The 12,140-nt window shown below is 37.8% G+C and overlaps 1 protein-coding gene across 3 annotated transcripts in view; it reads right to left on the bottom strand.

The window, feature by feature from the left end:
* The window catches only part of CACNA2D3 (calcium voltage-gated channel auxiliary subunit alpha2delta 3), an 833,176-nt gene that overhangs the window by 511,364 nt on the left and 309,672 nt on the right, over nucleotides 1-12,140 (bottom strand). For all 3 annotated transcript variants that reach the window (XR_007191727.2, XM_057311802.1, XM_057311801.1), the window contains exon 5: nucleotides 1,269-1,431. Coding sequence is in view for 2 of the 3 variants with exons in the window: in XM_057311802.1 (XP_057167785.1) it covers nucleotides 1,269-1,431 (163 nt within the window). In the remaining variant the exon portion in view is untranslated. The remainder of the gene's footprint in view (nucleotides 1-1,268; nucleotides 1,432-12,140) is intronic.

Raw genomic sequence — 12,140 nt, 5'->3', positions numbered from 1 at the left:
GCACTTTCTGGGAGCAACTCTCGTTGCTAAGGCCGCACACACATCACTCCATAGCCTTGCAATAAGCAGAAGGAGGGGGTATCCTTATCCCTCTCCTGCAGAATGGGAAACCGAGGCTTGGGGAGACAAAGTTACCTGGTAGAATCACAGAGCCAGCAAGGGGAAGAGTGGGACCCAAACCCAGAGCTCTTCTCTTGACCACTGCACTCTGGATATGAAGCTGAAACTGGGTGGAAGGAGGAAACGGGCCCCCAGTGTTTTTGACAACTCGATGGCAGACAACGGGGCAGCGTTTTACTTTAAAGATGCCATGGCTTTCTGATTTGCTTTGGGGAGGTTGGCTCTTTATTTATAAGCCTCCGAGGTCTGACAAAGCAGAGCAAAATCCTACTCTCTGACAGCAGGATAAGGAAGGCAACATCTTCACTTAAACACATTATTCACATCACTCGTCAGGTTTAGTCCTCACACCACCCCATGCAGTGGACACAATTATTATCCCCATCCTAGATATGCAGAAACTGAGGTCTAAAGAGACAAGGGGGTGCACCGAAGGGCACAGCCAGTAAGAGATGGAATGCAGGACCAACCAGAGACAGTCTGAGGCCAGAGCCCCATCCCTGGCCATGAGAATCCCAACTCGCATGGGCAGATGAGAATTTGGGGGAATGAACTGTAGAGCCTACGTGAAAGCTGGCTTTGAGTGGATTCTACATTCAAGCCCGAAACAGGGCATCCCATGGAGGTCCACCCTGCTTTGTATTCTAAGAAAAGACCATTCTGTCACAATCCCAGGGGCTCCCGAGCCCGTAAAAGCATTATAAGGAACGGGAGAGAAGAGAGAAAGATTACAGCCTGCAGGTCAAACCAGCCACCTGTTTCGGTAGATAAGCAGTTGTACTGGCACACAACCATAGCCACTGATTGACGTAGTGTCTAAGGCCGCTTTTGCCCCAGACCTGCAGAGCCGAGGAGTTGCAACAGAGACACGATGGCCCGCAAAGCCTGAGTTAGTTACTGGCTGGCCCTTTACAGAAAAGGCTTGCCAGCCCCTGGATTACATGTTAGATTGCTTGATGAGAACACCAGCTGGGGAAACAGCAAGCCATCTCCAAGCCAAGCAGGCACGCCTCACCTATCCCCCTGATGCTGACACACCCAGCTTGCAATTGTATTTTTCAGAAAGCACACTACCCCAAACCAGCCGGTGCTGTCCCCCACATCCCTGCTCTCCGTGCTCTACAAGGAGCCACAGCAGTGAGTCTTACCTTTGTTGTACATGTTCGTGGGCACTTGGACGTCACTCAGACTGATGTTCACAGGCAAATTATTAAAATGGTCATTCGGGGCTAAGATGAATTCCTTCCCCAGCTCCAAAAAATTCCCATCTTTGTCCCTTTCGTTTATCAGCACAGCATTGAAGTATTCATACTGAAAGAGAAAGTCAAAAAGCATTACTTGTGACTTAGGGCAGAAGGCGGTGAACTCAGACAGACGTGGACACAGGCTTCGGGCCGTTCCCTGCACGTGTGGATCCTGCTTTGGTCACACTATCTCCTTTAGTCTCCCCTGTCGTCTGTGGCTGCTTCTGCACAGGTGGGATACTAGATAAATATTTCTCCATGTCATTAAATAGTCTTCAACCTTAATGTCAGGAGCTGCACAGTACTTCCTTATATGACTAGAGAAAACTGCCTTAAAGATATTCTAATTCTTTAAATTTTGAAGACAAACCCTGCCCTTATGCAGCCTACATGTAAGTTGAAGGAGACTGGAAGTCAACAAAAAATAGCAAGTAAGTCTACACTATGCCTCATAGCCATATCTGCTATGGAAAATAGCAAAGCTGGGTAAGGGGGGAGGCAGCAACAAAAGGGCTGCGTGTATATACGGTGCTCAGGGAAGGTCTCAGTGCTGTGGGGACACTCACGCAGAGACTGGAGGACAGGAGGAACAAGTTGTGTGGGTATCTGGGGGGAACCACCCCAGGCAGAGGAGACAGCTCAGGCAATGGGCCTTGGATGTGGGTGCTGGCACAGTAGCACAAATGGTTGTCTCATCATCATCCTAGTCACTGTCACTATCATCATCATCTAACACATACAGAATGCTTACTTTGTGCCAGACATTATTCTAAGTGCTTTTTTTATTGATTGATTGATCGACTGATGGGGGGATGGGCAGAGAAAGAGGGCGAGAGATAAACCTAAGCAGGCTCCACGTTCAGCATGGAGCCTGACACGGAGCTTGATCTCACACCCTGAGACCATGACCTGAGCCAAAATCAAGAGTCAGATGCTCAACCGACTGAGCCACCCAGGTGCCCCCTAAGTGCTTTTCATGTGCTAACTCATTCAATTCTCCTAACAATTCTATGAAGTAGGCTTTATGAGTATTCTCACTTCGCCAATGAAGAAACTGAGTTAGAAAGAACTGATGTACCCTGTGAAAGATTACACAGCTGATAAGCAGAGCCAGAATTTAAACACAGACAGTCTACTTCCAGAGTCTGTGCTCATATCTACTGAGCAGTATTCCGAGATGGCAAGTATGGTTGGAATTAGCAGACTGAGAATTTAAAACAACTATGATTAATACGCTGACGGCACTAACAGAAAAAATGGAAAACAGGTAAGAACAGATGGATAATATAAGCAGAGAGATGGATATTCTAAGAAAAAAATCAAAAGGAAATGCAAGAAATCCAAAACACTGTAACAGAAATGAGGAATGCCTTTGATGGCTCATCAGCCGACGGGAAACAGCCAAGGAGATAATGAGTGAGCTTGAAGATATGTCAAAAGACACTTTCCAATCTGAAAAGCAAAGAAAAAATAAAAGGGAACAGAACATTCAAGAACTGTGGTACAATTGCAAAAAGTGTAACAGATATGTAATGGGATTACCAGAAGGAGAAGAAAAAGAGAAAGGAACAGAAGAAATATTTGAAGTAATAATGGCTAAGAATTTTCCAACATAAATGACAAACACCAAACCACAGATCCAAGAAGCTCAGAGACCACCAAGCACATGAATATTAAAAAGTACACCTAGGCATAAAATATCAAACTGGAAAAAAAGACAAAAAACACCAAAAGAAAATCTTGAAAAAGCCAGAGAGAGCAAAAAAATTTTTTTACCTATAGATATATTTCTCTTCAGAAACCATGTAAGCAAGAAGACAGTAGAGTAAAATACTTAGTGTTCAGAGTAAAGGCCCACCAACCTAGAATTCTGTATCTAGCAAAACCGTCTTTCAAAAGTGAAAGAGATATAAATACCTTTTCAGACAAACAAAATTTGAAGAAATTTTTTGGAAGCAGACTTGCCTTGTAAAAAATGTTAAAAGTTCTTTAAGAAAATGAAAAATATATAGGTCAGAAATTCTAATCTACATAAAGAAGACTGTTACAGCAGGAATAAATGAAAGTAAAATAAAATAATCATTCTGTATTCTTTTTTTATTAGTTTCAGCAGATATTAATGATTCATTAGTTGCATATAATACCCAGTGCTCATTACAATTAAGTGCCCTCCTTAATGCCCATCACCCAATTATCCCTCCCCCCCCCCACCTTTCCTCCAGCAACCCTGTTTATTTCCTAGAGTTCAATGTCTCTTCTGGTTTGCCTCCTTCTCAATTTTCATCTTATTTTATTTTTCCTTCTCTTCTCCCATGTTCATCTGTTTTGTTTCTTAAATTCCACATATGAGTGAAATCATATGGTATTCGTCTTTCTCTGACTGATTTATTTCCCTTAGCATAATACCCTCTTCCATCCATGTCATTGCAAATGGCAAGATTTCATCCTTTTTGATGGGTGAGTAATCCACTGTATATATATACCACTTCTTCTTTATCCATTCATCTGTCGATGGACATCTGGGTTCTTTCTATATTTTAGCTATTGAGGACATTGCTGCTATAAACATTGGAGTGCATGCACCCCTTCGAATCACTATGTTTGTATCTTTTAGATAAATACCTAGTAGTGTAATTTTTGGGTCATAGGGTAGCTCTATTTTTAACTTTTTGAGGAGCATCCATACTGTTTCCCAGAGTAGCTGCACCAGTTTGCATTCCCACCAACAGTGTGAGAGGGTTCCCCTTTCTCTGCATCCTCACCAACATTTGTTGTTTCCTGACTTGTTAATTTTAGTCATTCTGACTGGTGTAAGGTGGTATCTCATTGTGGTTTTGATTTGTATTTCCCTGATGCTGAGTGATGTTGAGCATTTTTTCATGTGTCTGTTGGCCATTTGTATGTCTTCTTTGGAGAAATGTGTCTTCGTGTATTCTGCCCATTTCTTGACTGGATTTTTTGTTTGTTTGTTTTTTGGGTATTGAGTTTGATAAGTTCTTTATAGGTTTTGGATACTAGCCCCTTCATCTGATAAGACATTTGCAAATATCTTCTCCCACTCCATAGGTTGCCTTTAGCTTTGTTGACTGGTCATTCAGAATAGAAGGAGAGAGAGTTTCCAGGACAAACAAAAACTAATGGAATTTGTGAATACTAAACCAACCCTGCAAGAAATATTAAAGGGGGAATCCTTTGAGTAAAGAGAGAGCCCAAAAGTAACAAAAACCAGAAAGGAATAGGAACAGTTTACAGAAACAGTGACTTCACAGGTAGTACAATGGCACTAAATTCATATCTTTCAATAATTACTCTGAATGTAAATGCTCCAATCAAAAGACATAGGCTATCAGAATGAATTAAAAAAACCAAGACCCATCGATATGCTGTCTGCAAGAGACTCATTTTAGACCCAAAGACACCTCCAGATTGAAAGTGAGAGGGTGGATAACCATTTATCGTGCAAATGGACATCAAAAATTAAAAAAAAAAAAAGCTGGAGTGGCAATCATTTTATCAAACTAGATTTTAAACCAAAGACTATAATAAGAGATGAAGAAGGGCACTATGTTATAATAAAAGGATCTATCCAACAAGAAGATCTAACAATTGTAAATATTTATGCCCCTAACTTGGGAGCAGCCAAATATATAAACCAATTAATAACGAAATTAAAGAAACACATTAATAATAATACAATAATAGTAGGGGACTTTAACAACCCACTCACAGCAATGGACAGATCATCTCATCAGAAGATCAACAAGGAAATAAGGGCTTTGAATGACACACTAGATCAAATGGACTTAAAGTATTTCATCCTAAAGCAAAAGAATACACAATCTTCTCGAGTGCACATGGAATATTCTCCAGAGTAGATCACATACTGGGTCACAAATCAGGTCTCAATACAAAAGTACAAAGATTGAGTACAAAAAGACTGAGATTATTCCCTGCATATTTTCAGATCACAATGCTTTAAAACTTGAAATCAATCACAAGAGAAAATTTGGAAGGAACACAAATACATGGAGGTTAAAGAATGAATGGGTCGACCAGGAAATTAAAGAAGAATTTTAAAAATTCATGGAAACAAATGAAAATGAAAACACAACTGTTCAAAACCTCTGGGACTGGGATGCCTGGGTGGCTCAGTGGTTAAGCGTCTGCCTTCGGCTCAGGGCGTGATCCCGGCGTTCTGGGATCGAGCCCCACATCAGGCTCCTCTGCTGGAAGCCTGCTTCTTCCTCTCCCACTCCCCCTGCTTGTGTTCCCTCTCTCGCTGGCTGTCTCTATCTCTGTCAAATAAATAAATAAAATCTTTAAAAAAAAAAAAAAAACCTCTGGGATTCAGCAAAGGCGGTCCTATGAGGAAAGCATGTAGCAATACAGGCCTTCCTTTCTCAAGAAACAAGAAAAGTCTCAAACACACAATCTAATCTTACACCTAAAAGATCTGGAAAAAGAATAGCAAATAAAGCCCAAATCCAGTAGGAGAAGAGAAGTAATAAAGATTAGAGCAGAAATCAATGATATAGGGGCGCCTGGGTGGCACAGCGGTTAAGCGTCTGCCTTCGGCTCAGGGCGTGGTCCCGGCATTGTGGGATCGAGCCCCACATCAGGCTCCTCTGCTATGAGCCTGCTTCTTCCTCTCCCACTCCCCCGGCTTGTGTTCCCTCTCTCGCTGGCTGTCTCTATCTCTGTCAAATAAATAAATAAAATCTTTAAAAAAAAAAAAAAAAAAGAAAGAAATCAATGATATAGAAATCATTTTCTTATTCTTAACTGACCTAACAGATAAGTTCATTCAAAGTAATAATAGAAACAAATTGTTGGGTGATTATAGTTTACAGATAAGTGAAATGAATTACAGCAGTGTTATAGGAACAAGAGCGAGGAACTGGGAATACGCTGTTAAAAGCTACCTGTAGTACCCATGAAGTGGTACAGGGTTATTTGAAAGCGGACTTGAATTAGTTGTGAATGCATATTGCAAACTATGAGGCAACCACTACAATAGTATTCAAAGGAAGTATAATTCATATGCTAAGAAAGAAGAAAAAATTAATTCATATAAGATGCTCAGCTAACTCCAGAGAAGGCAAAAAAAAAAAAAAAAAAGGAGTAGAAGACAAGAAAGAAGAAAGAAAGATCAACAGATAGAAAACAGGTACGAATATGGTAATATTAGTCCAACTATATTGATAATCACTTTAAATGTGAATGGTCTAAATATACTAATTAAAAAGCTTACAGAAACTGTAAGAGTAGATGAAAAAACAAGTAGATGAAAAAGCCCTACTATATGTTTTCTACAAAAAAGCTCAGTATATATAAAGAACTGATAGATTAGAAGTAAAGAGACAGAGAAAGATATACCATGCTAACACTAATCAAAAGAAAGTCAGAGTAGGCATATTAATTTCAGACAAAGCGACTTCAAAGAAAGGAAATTTATTAGGGAAAAAGACAGGCATTACATAATGATAAAGGGGTCAATTCTCCAAGAAGACATACTAAGTCTTAACGCGTATACACCTAACAACTGAGTGTTAAAATATGTGAGTTAAAACTGATAGAACTACAAGGAGAAATAAATGAATTCACTAGTATGGTTGAATACTTCAATACCCCTCTATCACTAACTGACAAATCCAACAAGCAGAAAATTGGTAAAAATATAGTTAAACTGAACAGCTCCATCAATGAGATCTAATTGACAGGTATAGAATACTTCATCCAACAATAGAAGATACATCCTTCTTAAGTCACATGGAACAGTCACCAAGATAGATCATGTTCTGGGCCGTAAAGCACACCTTAACAAATTTAAAAGAATAGGAACCACACAACGTCTGCTTCTCTATTATACCAGAATTAAACTAGACATCAGTAACAGAAGGATAGCTGGACAAATCCCAAAATATTTGGAAATCAAAGAACATACTTCTAAACAACACATAGGTCAAAAAAGAAGCCTTGAGAAATTATAGACTACATAAAAATTAAAATACAACTTACTAAATTTGTGAGATGCAGCAAAAGCAGAGCTTAGAAGAAAATTTATACATTGAACACATACATTAGAGAAGGAAAGAATTAATCATCTAAGCTTACACTTAGAAAGCTAGAAAAAGAAGAGCAAATTAAAGCCAAAATAACCAGAAGAAAAATAAAACTCTGTTTTATTCACAGAGCAGAGGTCAATGAAATTGAAAACAGGTTATCAATAGAGAAAATGAATGAAACCAAAGTCGGTTATTTGAAAAGATTTCTTAAAGTGAAAAGATATAAAGCAAAATCAGCCAAGAGAAGAGACCACATGGGACAAAGTCCCCAGGAATCCAGATTCAGATTTCCAAGAGTTATCTTCCAGGACAATCACACAAGATGCACCAATTCTTCCAAAGATGAATTGTCACAACACATTTGAAATGCTGCCCACAGGGAGGCTTGATAAAGACACAGTGCTAAGGACATTTTTGGGGGGTGGTCATGTGACAACACTATTCACCAATGTAACATCATTGAATTAATAGAATTCTACACCTAACAACTGCAGAGCACACATTCTTTCCCAGATCACACACTGGGCTACCAAACAAGTCTCAATAAGTTTAAAATGATTGAAACCCACATAGTATGTTCTCTGATAACAATGGGCTAATTTTAGAGGTCAATATATGATAATGATATGAAAAATATCAATGATATCTAAGAAAAGATGGTATCTAGAAAAACGCCAAAGATTTGGAAATTAAACAGCACACTACTTCATAAGACATGTGTCAAGGAAGAAAATGACATGGGAAATTGGAAAATATTGTGAAATGAATGATTATGAAAAAGATCAATATTTGCCAGATGCAGCTAAAACAGAGAGAAAAAGTCACAGATTTAAAAGCTTATAATAGAAAAGAAAAAAACTTCAAGATGAATAGTCTAAGATACTCCTGTAAAAAGACAGAAAAAGAAGAAATGAAACTCAATGTTAAAAGAAGGACATAATAGAGATAAAAGCAGAAACCATAAAAATAGAAGAAATAATGGGGAAAAATCAATGATATCAAAATTTGGTTCTTTAAAATTATTAATGAAATTTTAAAACACTAGCTAATGAAAAATTGATGAAGAAAAATGTAAGAAAGAACAAAATACCAGTATCGGGAATAAAAGAAGAAACATCGATCCTACAGATAATGAAAGGATAAGGAAGTATTACAAACAATTCGATGCTAATATTTGATAACTTAGGTTAAATGCCAATTTCTTGAAAAACAGAAACTACCATATGGACACAAGAAGAAATATAAAATATGACTGGCTCTCTATATACACACAAAATTGAGTTCACAGTTACTAGCCATGCTAAAACAAAGGCTCAGATGCCTTAAATGATGAATTCTACCAAATATATAAGGAAAAAATAGAACTATCTTATATGAACTGAGAAAATTAGAGGAGAGACTACTTCCCAACTTATTTAATGAGAACAGCATACTCTGACTCCAAATCAGACACGAACATTAAAAAAAAAAAATGTTACAGGGGCACCTGGGTGGCTCAGTCGGTTAAGTGTCTGCCTTCGGCTCAGGTCATGATCCCAGGGTCCTGGGATCGGGCCCCACATCCATCTCCCTGCTCAGTGGGGAGTCTGCTTCTCCCTTTCTCTGTCCCTGCTCTCCACTCATGTTCTCTCTCTCTCTCTCTCTGTTTCTCAAATAAATAAATAAAATCTTAAAAATATATATAGTATACGTCAATCTCTCTCACTAACCTAGATGCAAAAATGCTAATACAATATTGAATCAAATCCAACTATAAGTAAGAGGATAATTCATCATGACTAAATTTCACTTATCCCAGGAATTCAAGGCTGGTTTATTTGAAAAATCAATCAACACAGTTCACCACATTAAAAGAATGAAGAAGAAAAAAAATCCCATGACCAAATCAATGCAGAAAAAGCATTTGAAAGATTTCAACTTCTGTTCATCTTAAAAACTTGTAGGAAATTTGACATAGCATAAAATGTCCTCAATCTAGTAAAGAGCACCTTACAAAAAACCTACAGCTAACATTATATTTATTATGAAACACTGAATATTTTTCCCCTAAGATCAGGAACAAGGCAAGGATGGGTTACTATTTCTACGCAACATTATATTGGTGGTCCTGGCAATTGGAGTAAGATGAATGGATGAATGAATGAATGAATCAATCAATCAATCAATGAATGCCATAGGAATTGGAAAGGGAAAAACTGTCTTTATTTGCAGACAACATGATTGTCTATGAAGAAAACCCTAAGGAATTCACATAATCTACTACAACTAGTGAGTTTAGCAAGGTCACAGGATATAAGATCAATATACAAAACTCAACTGTATTTCAATATACTAACAAAGAACAATTAGAAATTGAAATTGAAAGAACAATAACATTTACAATAGTATAAAAAATATGAAATACTTCAGTATAAATTTTAAAAATTATGTGTACTATCTATATACCAAGACTTACAAAGTATTACTATGAGAAATTCAAAAAGGTTTACACAGATGAAAATAGATGCCTTATTTAAGGATTAGAGAACTTGCTATTAAGATGTTAATTCTTACCAAATTAATCTAAAAATTTAATGAAATCTCAATCAAAATCTCAGTGGGCTTTTTCTAGGAGGCGCCAGGTTAATTAGAAATTTTATATAGAAATGAAAGGGATCTAGAATATCAAAACCACCTTGAAAAAGAAGAAAAAAGTCCAAGGAGTCACGTTTCCTGATTTTTAAGTCTTACTATAAATGTAATTAATCAAAACGGTGCGGTATTGGCATTAGAATAGACAAACAGGTCAATGGAGCACAGAGAGTCCAAAAATAAAGCCATACACATAGAGTCGACTGAGTTTCAGTAAAGGTGCCTACATAATTAAATGGGGAGAATATTTTCAACAAATTGTGCTGGAACAAACGACTAACCATATGAAAACAACATCCTCACCCCTAATTCACAACACACACATTCAAGACGGATGACAGAGTTTGATGTAAAAGCTAAACCTGTAATACTGCTTAAAAACAAAACATGACAAATATCTTTGTAGCCTTCAGGTAGGCAACGATTTCTTAGGACGTACAAAGCACTTATAATTTAAAAAATTGATAATTTAGACTTAAAAAAATTCAAAACTCTTAATCATTAAATTCACTACTATTAAAACAAATAGAAACACCATTACTGAGGAAACACAATTCATAATACACATCTGACAAATGACTTATACCCGGAATATGTAAAGAACTCCATAACTCAAAACATCAGTGAAAATACAAGGGAATTGGGGCGCTTGGGTGGCTCAGTCGGTTAAGTGTCCGACTCTCGATTTCTGTTCAGGCCGTGATCTCAGGGTTGTGAGATCAAGCCCTGTGTTGGGCTCCAAGCTGAGCATGGAGTCTGCTAAAGATTCTCTCCCCCTTCTGCTGCCCCTCCCCCCTCCTCTCTCTCTAGCCGCCCCCCACCCAGTCTCTAAATAAATAAATAAATGGAAAAAGAAAATATAAAGCAAAAGATCTGAACACCTTCTAAAGGAAGGTATTTGAATGACTAATACGCAAGCCAAACGGTGCTCAACATGATTAGTCATCAGGGAAATGCAAACTAAAACTCCAACCAGAGGCAATTTTACATTCAGTAGCATAGCTAACATTAAAATTTCTGAAAATACTAAATGTTGGCAAGAATGTGGACTAAGCAGAAATCCTATACATTACTCATGGAAATATAAAAAACTCTGGAAAACCATTTTGCGATTTCTTGTTAAGTTGAACATGTATCTATCCTATGATCCAATAATTCCACGCCTCGGTATCTATCCAATGGAAACATAGCCACAAAAATGTGGTGCGAGTGTTCACAGAAGCCCCATTCACGATAGCCAAAAACTAGAAGCTGAGTGTCCATCAACAGATGAAAGGATAAATAAGTCTGTGATATATGCATATAGTGGATTATTACTCAGGAACAAACTACTGATACATTCAAAATATGGATAGATCTCACAAACATTTCGAGTGAAACAAGCCAGAAACAAAAAATGAACATATGTACAATCCCATTTATATGAAGTTCTAAACAGGCAAAAGTATTATTCAATAGTGAGAGCAATCATGGGTTGCTTCTCTGAAGGGAGGGGGGAATCCACTTCAAAGAGACATAAGAGAACATTCTGGGTTGATGGAAATGTTCTATATCTTGATGAGGTATGGGTTACTCAGGTATACTCACGTGTCAGTACTCATTGAATTGTTCACTAAAGAACTGTGCATTTCACTATATAGAAATTTATGTTTCAATAAAAAAATTTAAGTTACAAAACACTTCAACTTTTTAAAATTATTAAATCAAAAACTTTAAGAAACAAAACACAGTTTAATAAATTCCACCCACAACTACTTTTAAAACATAATTTACAATGACGTGACACCCCAAAACAAAAGAAATCACACCTTTCTGCTGAAACGTGAACCAAGGGAACGCCCTACTAGGCAGAGACACCTTGACAAGCCCATGAACTGCCCACACCAAGGGGAGGCCCCTTCTGAAAGGCTCTGCTCTACATGTCAGTGGGGATTCCTCCCACAGCCCCATGTTAACTGAAGTCTCAACCTTCCGCAGACCCAAGTGCTTCACGTAATATTATGATGCTTGTAAAAATGCAAGCCTTCAATGCCATTGTTTCGTTATAACTGAGTGCTAAATTAACACACAAAGCCTCAGC

The sequence above is a fragment of the Ursus arctos genome, unplaced genomic scaffold (genome assembly GCF_023065955.2).
Source record: "Ursus arctos isolate Adak ecotype North America unplaced genomic scaffold, UrsArc2.0 scaffold_14, whole genome shotgun sequence".
Lineage (NCBI taxonomy): Eukaryota > Metazoa > Chordata > Mammalia > Carnivora > Ursidae > Ursus > Ursus arctos.
The sequence above is the reverse complement of the archived record's forward strand: the minus strand, read 5'-3'. Positions and strand labels throughout refer to the sequence as shown.